Source organism: Haliaeetus leucocephalus, unplaced genomic scaffold, assembly GCF_000737465.1.
Source record: "Haliaeetus leucocephalus isolate CR32 unplaced genomic scaffold, Haliaeetus_leucocephalus-4.0 Scaffold451, whole genome shotgun sequence".
NCBI lineage: Eukaryota > Metazoa > Chordata > Aves > Accipitriformes > Accipitridae > Haliaeetus > Haliaeetus leucocephalus.
This window is the reverse complement of record NW_010972887.1, coordinates 8,709,148-8,727,591: the sequence shown is the minus strand read 5'-3', so window position 1 is coordinate 8,727,591 and position 18,444 is coordinate 8,709,148. Positions and strand designations below refer to the sequence as shown.

The 18,444-nt window shown below is 38.4% G+C and overlaps 1 protein-coding gene across 1 annotated transcript in view; it reads right to left on the bottom strand.

Moving 5' to 3' along the window:
* The window catches only part of RIF1 (replication timing regulatory factor 1), a 36,878-nt gene extending 19,460 nt beyond the window's left edge, over positions 1 to 17,418 (bottom strand). The window contains exons 1-17 of the mRNA XM_010575231.1: positions 17,414 to 17,418; positions 17,166 to 17,244; positions 16,383 to 16,479; positions 13,651 to 13,781; positions 13,113 to 13,207; positions 10,960 to 11,149; positions 8,504 to 8,596; positions 8,273 to 8,411; positions 6,793 to 6,944; positions 5,895 to 6,015; positions 4,262 to 4,435; positions 3,900 to 4,010; positions 3,590 to 3,652; positions 2,580 to 2,680; positions 2,076 to 2,162; positions 363 to 436; positions 74 to 254 (exon numbers count right to left, since the gene is read on the bottom strand). Of these exons, the coding sequence (XP_010573533.1) occupies positions 74 to 254; positions 363 to 436; positions 2,076 to 2,162; positions 2,580 to 2,680; positions 3,590 to 3,652; positions 3,900 to 4,010; positions 4,262 to 4,435; positions 5,895 to 6,015; positions 6,793 to 6,944; positions 8,273 to 8,411; positions 8,504 to 8,596; positions 10,960 to 11,149; positions 13,113 to 13,207; positions 13,651 to 13,781; positions 16,383 to 16,479; positions 17,166 to 17,244; positions 17,414 to 17,418 (1,893 nt within the window). The remainder of the gene's footprint in view (positions 1 to 73; positions 255 to 362; positions 437 to 2,075; positions 2,163 to 2,579; positions 2,681 to 3,589; positions 3,653 to 3,899; positions 4,011 to 4,261; positions 4,436 to 5,894; positions 6,016 to 6,792; positions 6,945 to 8,272; positions 8,412 to 8,503; positions 8,597 to 10,959; positions 11,150 to 13,112; positions 13,208 to 13,650; positions 13,782 to 16,382; positions 16,480 to 17,165; positions 17,245 to 17,413) is intronic.
* Positions 17,419 to 18,444: the final 1,026 nt, after the last annotated feature.

The window sequence follows — 18,444 nt, the reverse complement described above, 5'->3', positions numbered from 1 at the left end:
TGTGTTTTTTTTTTGGGGGGGGGGGGGGGGGCAAGGCCAGGGAGATGGGGAAGAGAACAAAAAGCCACTATACCCGATTAATCCATTCGGTTAGCGGATTAACAACAATACTCCACATTCTCCAAAGATGCTCTTTATTTTCCACTTGCTTTGCACTCTGATTAATAATGCAGATCACAGATTCACTGAAAGCCAGTGGAGATGTAGGCCCAGACAAAACATAACCCACAAGCGTTTCCAGAATTACAAAGAATCTAGGGAAGAAAGTTAAGTAGGTAAGATACTTTTTTCAGCTGAAGTTAGGAAAAACTTCTGTGAAGTCTTCTATGGGAAGGTCATTATAAACAAACACCACCACATACCTCTCATCTGTTACACAGCATTCCAAGAGGTTATTACGGAAAGGCAGCTGAATTAAGAACAAAGCTGGTGTTCCCTTGTAAGAGAAATTCAAGAGGTCAAAACAACATATACATTGATCAAATGAAATGGTTGCCTCATGTGATCTATATCCTACATTTAACTCTAAGAAATCTGCAATTATTAAAAGTTGTCAAAAATTGTCAATTCTAACACTTAAAAGTGACAGGGAAAGCGGGAAATCTAAGCTTCTGCTAGATCATGGTGCTTCAGCAGAATAACAATTATACTATAGTTGAAGCAAAACACTCTTCTGTTTAAAAGGTTGCAAGTTTTATAGTACTTAGTCACCACTGCCTTGAAATGATGTGCAACACAGTAAGGTAGGTGTACATAACAAAATCAATGCATATTGTGATACCTGGAACAAGATGGAGCAACATGCGATTTGCTTATTTCAAGGTTTCAGCACGACATCTTTTGGACAACCTCTGTTAAAATCTATCACAAGTGTTTCAGGTTTGCTAATGCTAAAGTGTTTAACAAAATGCATTGAATACCTGCCAATTAAAACTTCAATCACCCTAATAAAGTTCTGACTCTTGTACCTAAGTCAGGAAAAGCCTCCAAATGTAAATAAAACAGTCGGGGGGGGGGGGGGGGGGGAAGCTGGGAGGAATTTTGAGAGTTGAGCTCTTAAGCCAGTTCTGGTAGACAAAGTTTTATACTGCTCACTTGACTTGAAGCATTTGCTTACTCTTGTTACACTTAGGTCATCTCTCACAGATACTTGTCTGCTTTTAAAAGCTTCCAAATGAATTCCATGCATTCCTTGGCTAACAAGGTAAAGGTTTAGCTACTTTCCTAGGCTAAAAAGCTCTATCTCCACTAGTGCAAAATAAACAAGTTGCCTTCTATCTACTGGTGGATGTAGAAGAGCTAATCATCATCCAGTTTTAAAAGTCTCTAAACCTTTTGAACTTTTAATAAATCTAACTGGTAGCATGCTCAGTCTGCTCCACTCCAAACAAAAAACACACACACAAAAAAACCCCAAACCACCAAAAAAGGTGTCATTTCAGCCTTTTCTCACAGGTTATTTTTTGTGGTTATTTTCTAGACTGCTATCATCTGTTTCTCCCTTCCAGTGCAGTACACAGAACACAGTACAGCACTCCAGTCAGGGCTTATTAGGACCACTGCAGAACAGAGTAGTTCTCACTACTAACAAATATCACTGCTTTTTCTGCCCTAGACTACAGCCAGTAAGTTCAGGCTTTAGTTCACTCTGAAATTTTCTGAAATAATGCTGTCTAGCATGACATTCTCTGCTTTGCTCCTATGCATTCAATTTTTCCTGCGTAACGCTTTCTACCTTTAAGTACTTCACTCTATTGACTTCAGAACAGTTCCGCAAAACATCAGTTTTCAGTAAATAAGTAGTACTACACAGTTTGACTATGCAGTCTCCTTGCAAAGTATCTACAAGCTGTATTTTGAATCATGACCTCAACATGAGAAATCCTCTTTCATTATTACAGTACTTTCAGCGTACCACTTTAAATTACTCATCAGAAGTGAGGGCTGGAAACGAAGTCTGCATTCTGCAACACGAAATAATACCATTTCCTGGATCTTGCAACTTACAAAGCTTGGCACGTTTGTGCAGATACCTTTCAGCATGAAGACAAAGTCTGGAATGAAGTCAGACTTACATTTAAAAGGTCCATATCAGCAACCTGATAAGCTGGTGATCCCAATATTTTTGGAGGCAATTCCTTAACAGTAATATCAATGAGGGACTAAGTAGGAGAAAAGAAGAAAAGGTATGTAAATATTTTTTTTCCCCAAGGGCTAGAATATTTTAAGTCACACCACAAATAAAAGCAAAATTGTAACAATTGCTTCCCTTTAGTAAAATGACAAAAAATCCATCATGAAATTAACTGTCCTTTGAAGCAGAAGGTTCTGGTAGGGGAACCATGCACCCAATTCTGTGAACATTGCTGATAAACATGAAAAATACTTTTAAAGAAAGAAACCCTTAAGCAACACTATGCCATCTGATGAGAATTGCATAACTTACAGTTTACACCAAAAAGTTGTCTCTCTTTAAGAGACCATTCTGGTAAGTTAGATGCAAAAGGCTGCTACTAATCCAAATCTAGACCATCAAAAAGAAACAAGATTTAAAAACCAGACAAACCCACCCAACTTACCAGTATTTTCTGCACAGGAAGACAATTTGATCTAACAGTGTTTTTTAAGGCCTGTAGTAACATAGTAAGTACTTCTGACCCTTGCTTTTCTTTCTTATTTCCTAGAATAAAGCATATTTACAGTTAGAGCGGAAAAAAGTAATGGTCACTCCAACTATCATTTAGAAGTTTACATTCAAGTACTGTAATGTACTGCAAGATCAAAAAAATTCTGTGCATATTTAAACCTACACCAAATACTTAATAGATTCAGATACCAAGTCTCTGCTCTGAAGAATACCGTAACTGAAACTTCAACATTTAAATAAAAAAACCCCTAAGTTTTATTAGTAAAGTGGAAACACCTTTGTATCGTTAACAACCTTAACTTTGACACACTAAAATAACAGTTGTGAAATTTTCCATTCATCCAAGCAATGCACTTCATCATTTCTCTTAACTTTTCAGTTAGATCTTTCAATATAAGAGATTTCATTATTAAGAATATTCTGGACTTTCAAAGCCTTTACAGAGTAATGAACACTTTTTTAAAACAGGAAACAATTTACTTCCATACATCAGTAAAGACACTATAGAAAAAAAAAGGTAGCTGTAGTCACATAACAAAGACTTTACACTAATTTGAGTAACACAGTGAATGTCTCAACTTCTCAATACCAAAGGCTTGGGGTGGGGTTACTTTTTTTGGAAATGGTAAGATTTCTTCAGCAAGAACTGCAGTTAAAGTACTTTAATGTCTTTCTTACCACTACATGCAGTACACCTGCAGCCATACGCTACTGTGACTTCCCTAATAAGCCTTACTGGATCAGATCAGTATGATTTTGTATTTGTCACACAAAGATGCAGGCATCATGAAAAATATCAGTTGTTGCTTCAAAAAGAACTACTGATGATGCCTAAAACCAAGCTTTACCAGCAATGAAGCAAATACTACTTAAGGTCTAGTCTTAAAAAAACCTCTAACTGGTCAGCAATGACAAATTAAAAAAAAAAAATACACTTTTTACCTGATTCAATAGCTGTTTTTACATATCCATTTATGTCCTTCCATATAACATTCAGCATACAATCTACAAAGTAGCACAATATTTTTATTCAGTTTGTAATAAAAATATTAAACAAAATTGCAGTTAAAATACAAACTGTGTTAAACAGACTTTGACGAAAGCCAAAACTGACTAAGCTTTCAAACCAAGTCAGACCAGTTCTATTTAATGTAACACTGGACTATTACAGAAAGTGGTTATTTCTTCTTATGCTTCCCTCACCCACTTAGTTTTCCAGAAAAGAAATCATATTTCACCACTAAATTCTTACCAGGAATTTCTTTTCCAATTGCAATAAAGCCATCCTGAACTGCGTTTATAAGCGTACTGGCATGCTTACAAAAAAAAGAAGGGCTACTGATCAGTGGGTACTGGAGAGGCTCTAGGAGAACAAAAAAACATTTTCTGTAAATCTGTTATTTCGCAGTCTACTGGTAAGATAAGGCTTAAAAATAATCAAGTACCTATGTGTATGTACACAATTTAATATAAAAACAACTTCTAATATTAATGATGTCAACTAACAGTTTTAAATGTTTAAAGCGTTTCATTCTAGTAGACATCTCTAAATCCAACAAAATTTGCAATTTTAGATTATGCGAAAGTACTTAAAAAAAAATATAACTCATATACCTAAACTAAGTACAAGTTTGTTTTGCTTAGCAAACTCTAAAACTTCTGATCCCATCAAGAAGTGAAGCAGCATTTCAATTCCCAAAAGCTGAATGGAAGGAATCATCACCACTCCTGCTGTACTAGAATTCAAGTTGAGCCTTGGTGTGACTGGACTTGCAAACGGGTAAGGACCTAAGTGAGAGGAGAAAAATTACATTGTCTCATATCACCTGCAATCAAGTGAAAGAAAAGATCCAATAGACCAAAATCCCAAAGTTAACAGGAAAAGAACAAATCACAGAATAGAGTTGGCTAAAAGGGACCGCTAGTAGTCAGCCAGATACCTAGCATGCATTCCTATTCAGTAGGGTTTAACATCACAGTCACAACCATGTATTTTGAAAGTATATTTTATACTTTCCAAATACTGCAAATCCTCAGACACCAAACTTTATTTTGACAACAAAAATGCTATAGAAATGAAAATGGCATATATAAATAGCACACTGTTCATGAAAACATGAAAAACTAAGTTTAAAACCAAAGCTCCCTTGCAAAACAGGACACAATTCAGAACATTTTTGGTTTTTGCTGGTAGAGTTAGTTTTCTTCCTAGTAGCTGGTATGGTGCTGTGTTTCAGATTCAGTAGAAGAGTGTTGGTAACACACTGATGTTTTCAGTTGCTGCTGAGCAGTGTTTATGCTAAGTCAAGGACTTTTCAGCTTCTCATGCCCAGCCAGCAAGAAGGCTGGAAGGGCACAAGAAGCTGGGAGGGGACACAGCCAGGACAGCTGACGCAGACCGCCCAAAGGGATATTCCATATCATGGGACATTATGCCCAGTATATAAACTGGGGGGAGTTGGCCTGGGAGGATCACTGCTCGGGAACTAACTTGGCATTGGTCAGCAAGTGGCGAGCAACTGTGTTGTGCATCACTTGTTTTGTATATTCTTATTCTATTATTATTACCATTATCATTATTTTCTTTTTTTTCTGTCCTATCTCAACCCACAAGTTTTCCCTTCCCCCCCCCCCCCCAATTGTCTCCCCCATCCCGCTACGGGGGGGCAGGGGGAGGGAGCGAGCAAGTGGCTGCATGGTGTTTAGTTGCTGGCTGGGGTTAAACCACAACAACATTAAAACTGGTCCTCAACACAATTTGATTAGTGCAACAGCCTAATTTTATCCAATGCAAATGAAAGCCAGAGAGGGACTTTTTACAAGGGCACATAGTGAGAGGAGAAGGGGTAATGGCTTTGAACTGAAAGAGGGTAGATTTAGATTGGGTGTAAGGAAGAAATTCTTCACTGCGAGAGTGGTGAGGCACTGGAACAAGTTGCTCAGAGAAGGTGTGGATGCCGCATCCCTGGCAGTGTTCAAGGCCAGGTTGGATGGGGCTTTGAGCAACCTGGTCTAGTGTCCCTGCCCATGGCAGGGGGGTTGGAACTAGATCTTTGAAGGTCCCTTCCAACCCAAACCATCCTAGGATTCTATGAATATAAATCACTACCTCTGAGCTCTCCAATGAACATGCAGAAAAATTACTGGTTTTAATAATAATATATTGCAAATGAAAAAGCATAAACATGTTAAATAGATTACTTTCTGTATCTAGAATATAGTTGGAAACAGGCTAGTGGTTTAATACCTGGTTTCTGTGCAGGGGATGCCGAGGCTAAACTTTGGTTGGCTGGTACACGTAAGGGAGTTCCTTGCAATGCAGCAGAAGAATCTGGACTTAAAGTACTTTGGATTAATGGTACACAAACCTGCAAAGATAACAAACCTCAGTGAAAATAGGCATGACACATACAAGCCATAAGCCACAAAGAACCATGTTTCAAATACCACATAGACTGTACTGTTGTTCACAGCATCAGTGTTTCGGAGTTTCCAGGTACTTATAACAATATTTTTAGGATGCTGTATAAAACATGCATATACACAGCTAGGTTAAACAACAACTTATGTTAGAATGATCCAACTATACTGCATCTAAAAAGGTAATTTTCTTCTTTACTCCCACCCTGAAGTTTAATTTAATGAAATTCAGAAACCTAATAGAAATATTACATTCACTCCTGTTATAATGCAAGTAGTAATGAAACACCTCCATCATTTTTCCTCTCTATGCATCTTTCTAAATATTTTGTGATCTTTTCAGTATGTTTTCCTATGGCAGACTTTCCAAAGCATACACTTGCACAGCGAAAGGACAAAGCAGTCCTTACATAACGTGCTTACGTTTACTATTGCTGTGCACTCGCTGGAGATATTCACTGAGATGCTCACATGACATGCAGATAATGTTCCAAAACTTTTGGAACTTTAAAAAGATGGGACGTATAGTCCCAAGCACTCCTGCTATAGAGAACACATACACAGCACACATCATATTTGGTTCCTTAAGACAGTCTTATTTTAATAATAAGCTAGAGAAGGACAAAGCAGGTACAGAATTAGTTACAGTAACAAAGAGGGGACTTAACTTCACACACTCAACATAGGCTAAGTGATTATGCTATGACTATTTTCAGTTCCGTTACCTGTTCAAAGTTTGCAGGCAGCTGAGGTCCCAGCCTCATGAGCAAATACCACCAGACCTCCAGTTTTGTCAGTGCCAAAGCCTCTGTTCTCACATGGATCGAGCTCAGTGGCTGCATTAGCAATTTCAGCCTTTTAGCACTGCACAATATATCTTGAAGACCAAAAAAGCATATTTTTAAGCAACACAATTAAATAATTAAATCACAGAACAACAAAAAAGGAACATTTTTAAACTATTATGTTTTTTCCTAATATATTTTAGCTTAAAATTCAATTAATGACAATTTGCAAAACTAAAATACATAGTAAATGCACCAACCTTTCACACTATTTTACTGCTCTATTGTCTACAGCAAGCCTGGAAATAGCAAGTATTTCTTTCCAACATCGAGACTGAAATGAAATCTACTGAATATCAACATAAACAGAAGGAAATTCACTCTTGCTTGCTATGTATGTTAAGAGACTCCTATCTGCCACAGTAGAAGAAAAAACAAACACTTAACACACATGTGCATTACCCCTGGATGAGAATGAATGATCTGAAATACAGCATGCTGAGGCTGCAAATGATCATTTACCACTGAAGCAGAACTAGCATAGCATGTCTGGGCAGAAGTTTGCTCAAGCCTACGCAAGTGTTCAAAGAAAAGAAAAACTTTTAGCCAGCCCAGCAGCATCACAACCTGTCCACCTGCAATTCATAAGAAACTGCTGACAGAGACTGCTTTTGCAGCATGCAATCCTTACTAGCCATACTGGAACACGCACAATGAAGGCCAATCGTGACATGGATTTTTATCTTCCAAAAGAATCAAATTCTTTGTTAGTAATTTACGGGAAACAATGATCAGAACAAATGACCAGATAGGAAACAAATTAAAATGACAATTTAAGTTAAATTCAGCTAAACTAAGGAATGCCCACATTTAGCTTTCTGTTCAGGACACAGAGTAAGGAGAAGCACAATCAAGGTAAAAAACAAAGTGTCTTTTGACACAGGCTAGACTTAAAAGGCTTGTTCAGGTCTCACTTATACCTTTAAAGCAACTTTTTTTAACACCTCTAGAATCCTGAAGCATTGCTCTTCCCCAGTTAATCCACGCAGTCCAAAATAAGATCTACAGAATGTTTTATTCTCTATTTCATTGCTGTTTGGATCAATTAAAGCATTACAGAACAAAGGTTTGTTTATTTTATTCTATTTATTTCTCCTAGCAGAAAAGATGGAACTACTGATCAAACTGTCACTTTTCCTCAAAACAAACAAACAAAACAACTTGAATTTTAATTATGTATATACACACAGTATATACCACTATGTATATATATACGTCACTACATATATACCACAGATATACTATGTGTATATCCAGTGGTATGTACCATAGTATTAACCACCATTAGACAGAATATTCTCTTCCAGTTATGTAAAGTGACAGTAGTCAAAACAATTCAGGTTAACTTTTTTCAATCTACCTGGATTTAGAGCAAAATTATCTATTAGACTCTTCCATGCAATGAAGGCTATTTTCTTTACCACTGGTGAGCCACTACGAAATCCAAGTTCCTCCAGCTGCAGCAATGAGTTGATAAAACTGCCACTACGATGCAGAGTCTGAAGATAAAGAAGTTCAGAATAAAGATATTTATGTTGTCAAAAACTTCTTCAAGACTCATGACTGTAAAACTTGGTGCTTTTCTGCTTACCTTTCCAAGTAATTTGACAAACAGCGGCCATAATTTTAACACATAAGTCTCATTTTTTGTAGAAAACAATTTCTGAAGTTCTGAAATTATTTTCTGCAGACAGAAAGAAACATAATTTCTACAAGAAATATATTCAAAGTATTCTAAAAACTACATATTCATACCAATGTCTGGAGAAACAACCAACCTGGAACTATGCTATTTCTAGATCAGAAGGATTTCATGCTGTACCACACAGCATTTGCTGATACATCAGTCGAATACTGCTACCATAATCGAAAACAACCATAAACTTCAACTATTCTGATATGCACAACCAAAAAAATAAAAATCCATTTCCTTAAATACTTGTATTCTAACTCTCAAGTCAAAACACACTGTAACCCTAAAAACCACCTTGTTTGTTCGGTTTTTTTTGTTAATGTACTTAACTTCAGCAGTGAATAAGGCAAAATACATAAGCTTACAGTTCTGGAAGTGAAGGGGAACATGAAAAGCTTCATCAAAAAGACCAAGGGAGCTGTTGCTGAATAGGGTGGGGAATCTTTTAAGGGACATGGAAAATGCTGAGGTACTCAATGCCTTTCTTGCCTCCATCTTTACCCTCAGGCCTCCAACATCCCTCTCCCATTACCTTTGCTGCTGGGCACACAGGTACTACCCATGGTAGAGAAGAACTGAGTTGGGGACTACTTAAGTAAATTTGACATACACAAATCCATCAAACTCTACAAGGTACATCCAAAGGTGTTGAAGGAAAAGGCCAATGACTCAACAAGGCCACACTATTATTTCTGGAGAGGTCGCTGCAACCAGTAGAGATCCCCAATGATGGGGTAGGGCAAGACAAATGTTATGCCACCTTCCAAAAAAAAAAAAACCAAACCCAAACCAGAAAAGAGAGGATCTCGGGAATTACAAGCTAGCCAATCTCACTCCTGTGCCTGGAAAAATTATGGAGCAAATTCCTGTGGAAGCCATTTCTAGGCACACGGAAGAACAAGAAGGTCCTTACAAACAGCTGGCATAGTTTTACTGTGGGCAAAACCTGATTTTCCAATCTGACTGACTTCTATGAGGAAATGCCTGGTTTTGCAGATGCAGGGAGTGTAGCAGATGTTCTCCACTCCAACTTTAGCAAGGCTTTTGACACAGTCTCCTCTAGTGTCCTTGTAGCCCAACTGGGGAGATACAAACTAGTTAGATTACACGGTGTGTGGCTGGACTGTTAGGCTCAAAGGTTGGTGGTGAGCAGTTCAGAGCCCAGGTTAAGTGTGCAGTTCACAAAGGGTCAACAAAGGCTGATACGATTTAACACAATCGATGGCGGGGGGGAAAGCATCAGTAGATATGCTGGAGGACAGGGGTACCATTCACAAGGATCTTTACAAGCTTGAAAAATGGATTGACAGAAACCTCACAGAATTCAAAGGCAAAGTCCTACACCTGGGATAGATGAACTCTGTGTACTGGTACCCACTAAGGACTCACAGGCTATGTAACACCTCTGCAGAAAAAGAAGTGGGGGACAAAAATGTAAACGTTAAGTCAGGAATGCGCTTCTGCATACTGGACTGCACTAGCAAAAACACAAGAAACAAGACCAGAGAACTGACCCCTCATCAAATAATCTCTGGAACACTATACCAAACTGTGGGCACCAAAGTACCAGAGCTACTGGCAAACTGGAGTGAATTCAGCAGAGGGTCACCACTAAGATGGTTACGGGACAGAGTTCATGACAGAAGAGACAGACTTGTTTAGCTTGGGGTGGGATGGAATATAATTGTAGTCTTCTACTACGTATAGCTTGATTATAAGGAAGAAGCCAGATGCTTCTGAGAATTACTGAAAGAAAGGATTGGAGGCAACAGACACAAGTTTCAACAAGGCAAATCCTATTTTTTACCATGAGGGTGGTTCAGCACTGGAACAAACTGCCCAGACAGGCTGTAGAATTTCCATCCTTTAACATATCCGAACCTCAACTGGACAAGGCTCTGAGCAATCTGGCCTTAACTTTGAAGCTAGGCCTGTTTTGAGTAAGAAGCTAAGCTAGATGATGTGAGTTACTGCCACACCAAGTTCTGCTGATTGTAGTTCGGTAAGCAAATTCTCTTTAAGAGAAAATAAAAGTTTAATGATATCCGTGAGTTAATGCTATCAAGACAGGTGCTTGAAGGTTGCTTAAAAAAGGCAAATTATTTTCTTGAATAATGATTCTTGTCAGAAATGTAATTGTTTTGTTTGTTTTGGTTTTTTTACAGTGGTCCTATATTTACACTGCTGTTATATTAATTTCTGTCAAAACTGCTGTCATCAAGAACTTGGTGTCAACGCACAGTAGCTTTTTCCTGCACTACCTAGACTATAAAATTAAAAAACAGCCAACCAACCAACAACCCCGATTAAGATTCCTGCCATCTCTAGAAAAAAGGCACAGCGTTTCCACTTACTGTGGTCATTAGGTGCTCAGTGACAGCCGCTACCTCCTGCTGTTTCTGGAGCAGCAGTGGCATGCCCATCTCCAGGGCAGTGGCACCTCGTAACTGCACCTTATGAGCTGAATGGACGACCAGAGGAATGATCAGTTTTGCCCACCTCACAGCCTCTTCTCCCATCTGGGCTGGAGCTTGCTCCATTAAGCTAGATCCAAAAAACAAATATAGCCATTACAAATCTCCAACAGATGTACTGCTCAAACACTCAAAGATAATCTTAGTATCTTAAATGAATGCTCTAATTCAACATGTGATTTACAGGAAACCATTCTAAACAATTTCATTTTTTTTTTATTTTTCAAAACAATTGTATTTTGACAGTTCACTTAAAACTGCAATGCTGAAGTGTTATTTCAGATAAACCTCTCCAAAAGCAGAGCAGACTGACATTTACAGTTGTCCTTTCTATTCTATCACAACTTTTTGATCGAAATTGCTGAATTGAGAGCCTGAAGGAAACACACCATACTTCCTTATCAGTGCCCAAGTACAAAGTTTGCATATTAACCACCCCTTGTGTGTTCTCAGCAGTCCAGACCAGCTCCAGCAGGCCACATGTGCTGAAAACAATGTATGCCTGATTTTGAAAAAAAACCCAAACCCTGAAGCAGCACAGGTTTGCACAGACTCAATGTACATTAGCCTGGTCAAGTCTTCTTATCTTATCCCTCTATTGCTGAGCTGTTAAGAGCACAGTATGATAAGCAACTCCATATGCTTACAACCGTTCCAAATAGAAGCCAATGAGACTTTCGGAAGTGGGAGTACCCAGCATACATTCAAACCGGCCTGTAGGAACCAGCTTGTCTCTCTAAGTCACAGAATTTTGCTAGTGTCCTCTTTGCCACGGGTATGTCAAATCCCCATCACTACAGCTTAAAAAAGGGTTTGCTGTACTAAGGAAAACTGCCGCGTTTCAAATATTTTATGAAAGCCAGAGGACAAGCACTGCTTAAGAGAACGGTTTTCCATTACATTTGTCAGCAGCCTAACTTCTGCACAAAAGCATTGTCTTACCACTACTGTCAATCAGCCTGAGACCCAGTATCTGTTTAAAGATTATTTGCAGGTACAATTCTTGCTCTTAAGGAGAACTACATTCTTTTTAATAAACACATATAGAATTATTTTTTATATTTATATACACACACATATAAAATAACTAAAAGAAACCATTTAATAAAATGCTTAATTTTCCAGAAACAACTGTCTACTGAATCTCATATTTGCAAAAAAAGAATTAGTGTACAATTAGCCAAAGGCAAGAAGTTGCTAAATACTAACTAAATGATAATATCCGACTTCTCTGCTACAGAAAATGGGTGTACTAGAATAGAGATAAAATAAGCAGATAATTACTGCTTTAACTATTTCACTTTAAAATGGATTTGCAGTTCAAACCAGACACAAGAAGTTTAGAGAATACTTAAGTAATAGTAAAGATACAAGCTCAACATATTTACTAATAAAGAAATTAAATTAATACTAGGTAAAGATAAAATTTGACTATTCTAGCACTGCTGGCCAAAACAACACATTCTTGGTATTGGTCCTAAAAAGTTGCCTTTGGAATTAAACAGTACCCTCAGCAGTGTCATGAGAAACATTGCAGTAGAATTTGTAAAGCAGCACAGAGACATTTTTTAATAAACCCCCATATAACGGCTGAGAATTTCTCAATCAGGTATGTTCTGAAAATGAAAGCTAGGACATAAAAAGGACTTGTGAAGGCACACAAGACTTTGGAAATAATTCCTAATAAGCCATTAAAAATGAAAGCAATGAAAGTTTATATGAATATTGACTACTTTCTGTGTCAGAATCAATTGCTGGATTATCATGAAAGGAGTATTTTTCAAGTGAACCGGTTCAGGAGAACCACTGGCAAAGAGACAGAAACAGAGATAGTACTTCACACAATTTCACTCTGTTCTACTGACCGTAATACAAAACACTGTGGGAAGACAGCCTTGAACATATTGAACAACTCAAAGAGCATTCAAAAAAACCTTTCTTTAGAATACTTAGTGCCACTAAGATTTTGTTTCAATAGTTTCCCCCCAAAACTAAGCATCTATTTTAACAATTTAATATTGCAGTGCACGTACCGTATAATAACATTTAGTGCTTCATATTCAACCACCATAGACTGTACATCTCCTTTAGTAAGTATCGTTTCCAGGGCAGAAATAATATTGGACACCTGAGGATATTAGATAACATTAGAGCGAGCACCTAAATACAAATATTTCCCCATGAGAAGCTGGAATGATGAAGTTTTGTTTCCCAGGACTGTGCCCTGTGTTTGGATTATGCTCAGTCTAGTTTTAAGGTTAGAGCTTGTCACAAAACAGAGTGGTTTGGACTGCTTAAAGAATCACTCCAACCAAACTGGAATATTCACAGCACTTGTCCCCTATGCCGCTTCACTGGTGTCTAACAGAATTGCTCACATTGCAGCTTCTTCCTCAAGAAGCAATAATTTGTTGGCTTTTTTCCATCTGTAGCTGCCCTCACAATTTTTCCAAGAATTGGAAAACAACCTTCAGATTCAAAAGCTACTGAGAGGAGAGTGACCAAGAGATTGCAGAAGCCTCATCTCCCTAGGAAATCAGACCACACACAAAAAAAAGTGAAGAAACTTACCTCTTTTTTAACAATTTCAGAAGGAAACGCCTGCTTAGAGATCACCCAGAGTGCCCGAGTGCGAGTGTTTTTGTCTGAAGTTTTTACAGCAACACTGTTCACCATTGAAAGCAAGTTGTGTATTTCAGTTGCTGAAAGCAGAATGCACAGCACTCAAATTCTGTTCATGCAATTCCAACCAGCTTCTTCCCAAGTTTCAGGTCATTTTGCTCAGTTAACATTACTAAAGATCCATTCAACTACAAGTCCCAATGGACATGATTTAACGTCTTAAACATTATTTTTTGGCAATTTTTGGAAATTTCTCTCAAAATAAACTAGCAAAAAAGCTCAACATATATTAATATACAGATACTATTTATGTAGTACATCTATGTTACCTCTAAAAGAAACCACAAACCCATAAAACTAGAAGACTATTTTACCTAAAAACACTAAAGATTAAATATTTAATTATTCAAAACTTCTTGAATTTCAAGTGAATTTAGCAGCACTTTGTCTGGTCAATTTCGCTGCTATACTGACCTGCATAAATTCACTTTAGAGCCTACAAGAGGCTTTATTATTAAAGAGGGCAGTAGAGCTGTAACTGAGGTAACGGCAAGCTTATTACACAAAAAAGAATAGGGGTAACACAGGACTTAAACACAACCAGGAAGACAGATGGAGAAATCATGTATTCCTTTAAAATTCCAAACTAATGAAGCCTGATTCCTTGCAAATTTGGGCTTTGTGGGTAAATGATCTCACTATCAGAGAAACATAAACTCACATACAGTCCTTTCCTCAATCAAAAGTACATATGGTTTTTGTCCTCTCTCCCTAACTCTCCACTGTTTTCAGGACTTAATTATTTCTGAAACCCGACATTCTCTAACAAAATTGACTGTAATTTACCAACTGGTTAAAAAGTTATGGGGGAAAGGAAGGGGACCACATAAACATTATTACAGATGCCTCATTCTCATAGGAAATCTGGCTAAATTCTGCAGTAGGAAAGCAGGACACACTGAAAAACTGAGTAAAAGAACTGAAAGAAGCAATTTCAACAAACAGAATGGCAGAGTCGCATGAAAAAGTGCTCTCTGCACATTCCCCCTTATGATTTTGTTCTGTCTTTCCTGAGGTCAAGTTTCTCTCTAATAAAGGTCATTCCAGAACACTTGTCCAAGAGTATTTAACACTCCTCCTCAGAAGAAAGAATAATTGACAGCAAGCCATTTGTTATTACGATCTGGAGTCACTATAGACTCCTGCACCATCAAGGCACCATGCGAGAGGCAAATCACGATATATTTCCTTGTGTGCCTACAAAAGGCAACCTTAGCCTAACCACCCTCCAGCACCGCACAACCTGTCCATCTGACACACACGCACAGACAGCTGACACTGAGCAGCTTCTGATCACGTTACTGCAACTGGATATGCCTGACCCCTGGAATGTGGAACAGGTACCTCCCGAGGACCAGTCAACTTGGACATTAGCTCTCCCGTATTAACAAAATCCAGTGTTTTTACCTTGATGCATAGCCTCAAGTTCTCAGCAGCAAAACCTTTCCCTAAAGGGATTCCTAGGAATGTTGGCCATAAGATTTTGAATTACTTTAAATTAGTTTAAGTTGAAATATTTACCAGCAAAATATCTGGGGTTGGACTAATGACCTTTTGCACTGGTTTTGGCTGGGATAGAGTTAATTTTCTTCATAGTAGCTAGTATGGGGCTATGTTTTGGATTTGTGCTGAAAACAGCATTGATAATGCAGAGATGTTTTCGTTACTGCTGAGCAGTGCTTACACAGAGCCAAGGGCTGTTCTGCTTCTCACCCTACCCCAGCAGCGAGGAGGCTGGGGGGGCACAAGGAGTTGGAGGGGACACAGCTGCGACAGCTGATCCAAACTGACCCAAGGGATATTCCAGACCATATGACATCATGCTCAGCATATAAAGCTGGGGGAAGGAGGAGGAACAGTGGGACGTTGGGAGTGATGGCATTTGTCTTCCCAAGTCACCGTTAGGCATGATGCAGTCCTGCTTTCCTGGAGATGGCTGAACACCTGCCTGCCGACGGGAAGTGGGGAATGAATTCCTTGTTTTGCTTTGCTTTGCTTGTGTGTGCAGCTTTTGCTTTCCCTATTAAACTGTCTTTATCTTAGCCCACAAGTTTTCTCACTTTTACCCTTCTGATTCTCTCCCCATCCCACTGGGGGGGTGAGCGAGCAGCTGTGTGGGACTGAGTTGCCAGCGGGGTTAAACCACAACAGCTTTAAAGGTCCTTTCCAACCCAAACCATCCTATGATTTAGTGTAACAACTGGGAATCACCAGGTAAAGGCTGGAAAACACTACAATGCATACCCAAATTCTACAAACAAAAAAACCCCTGTTCATTCTTTTTCCACTTGGACATTTTTTTTGATTACTAATTCCACAAAACTAATTACAGTACCTAACTGCTACCACAGCATTTAATGAAACTAGAAGTTAGTAAAACAGTATTAGCATAACAGCATGAAAAAAAATTTAGAGTTTTTTTGTACAAGATGTAATTAGTGAACTGATCACACCGCTCATACTAGAGACAAAACCACTGCACCACTTGGGAACTGTAAACTTTGTCAAAATTAAAGTATATGGTAATGAAGACATAAAGAAAGAACTCCGAGATATAGATATATATAGACACACAGACACACACACACTACCAGCATCCACACTGAAGTTTGTTAGCTTACCGGGTAATTCAGATGTAGTATTTGAATTGAAAACGCAGAATCCTAACGCCTGTAATGCTGCATTACTTAGCTCTGTATTTTGACTAGAAATGTGTGCCTGAAAAAAAGCAATACACATAAAGTCTCAGTTTACAGAAGTAGCTGTGAAGTATTGTCTCAATACCAACATTTCTGATCAATGAAAAGACAGCTGTCAAAAACAAACACTTGATGAAAAATGCACCATTATAGGATACTCTTCCTGATTACATACACTCCAAATCGATAAAACCATTTGAGGTTCTGAAGACATTTTTGTTCTCTGTAATTTAGACATCCTTACTGAAGTAAGTTCTAAACATCCAAAGTTCTACTTCTTCGCTTGTTATGTACTACTACCTGACTCTCCAATTGTTTTTAAACATCTAAAACAGTAGGGAAAAAAAGATGGCCAAGAAGAGTCTTTACATTAATCTTTAAAAAAATTTGACATTTACCATATATTCTACATCCCCAAAGTGCATCTAAAGGCAGACAGAACACAATACCCTTTCTGGCTGGAAGATAGGGTTGACTCCATCACACTGCCTGAACACATCCAAGACCCTGTGTTTTATTTTTTCTGTAGTAACTTCTAATAACATGGAAGACATATTTTGCCAACAACCCCTTACTACTATGTCATTAGCTTGAATTCTTATTAAAATGAAGTCAAATTCAAGTCTTACAACGGCCACTGACCTTGACCATCTAAATATATCTTTGTTCACTGAAGCGTAGAAAACCGAATGGAAAAAGACATACCTTAAACACTTTGCAAAGTTGAGGAAAGTGTCTTCTGACATCTGCAACGAATTCTTTGCCTTCCTCACCAGTCAAGCGACTTCAAGGAGCAGAAGGAAACACGAGTAATATTCACAGGTTAAACATGTTATAATTGACATAACTTTAAATTTTTAATACACAATTCATTACCTAGTATAGAACCATTTCTTTCCTTAGAAAGCTAAAACACGACACTGAAGAAAATATAGAGCAAAAATGCCACTCACCACATAGTTAGCCTGACATATCAGTAAAGTATTGTGTTATAAAGCACACGTGTCCTAGTATATTAGAAAAAGTGAAGTGACTAATGACCCATTTTGTGCTTATGGAGCATAAAAGAAAACATTAAGGGCTTTCATTTTTTGTCAACTGTGATAAAAACATTAAAAGTTAATATGCAAACTTTAAATGACTGCTGAAAATTAGATAAACTTTCCACAAAAATATATGAGCTTAAAACGCACATTCCTCAAAAGCAGTTCTAGAATGCAGGCTCCCCCAAAATTGTGGTTTAACAACTAAGAGCGATGACTTTGCACATATCTGAAGAACATCCATACAGAAAAGCTGTACTTGTCCTATAAAATGTTAACAATCAGTCTGACACAGCAAAAGCCAACCATATTAAGCACCACCATCCAGAAGGCAACCTGAGAAATCTATTGTTGCTTAATACTATCTTTAAGCTAGCACTTCTTTTTTGTCAGTTATTACTAGAAACCTTACAGTGTGATCAGTATTGCTGACATCTAAGCAGTTACAGCTTTAAAAGTTTCTACAGAACTTAAAGACAGGAACTCAAGGGAGATACTGATGGAAAGAGATGCTGCCTTTGCACTTGCTAACACATTCGAAAGAGCCAGGTAAAAGCAGATCCTCATGGTTAAGAAGTACCTTCCAGAAAGAAACACAATTAAGAGAAGACACGATCATTCCCAAACGCGAAAAACCCAGCCTTTCCAATCACAAAGCTGAAATGCCAAGTCTTTTTCCAGTCAGGAAAAGAAAAAAAAGTTACTATTTCCCAACATTCCTTCACCCACCTCCGCAGTTTCCCCAAGAAACGCACAAGGAGAGGCTCTGGGATGAGCAGGCACCAAAAAGACACCCCCCCCACCCCCAGGCCCGCACGTTTCCCGCGATCTCCAGCCAGCGACCACGCAACCCCACGCCCTGCAGCCCTCCCGCATTTCAGGCCGGGCAGAAGCTTCCCTCCCCGCTCCGCCGCGGCAGCGGCGGCTGCCCGGGGGCTGAC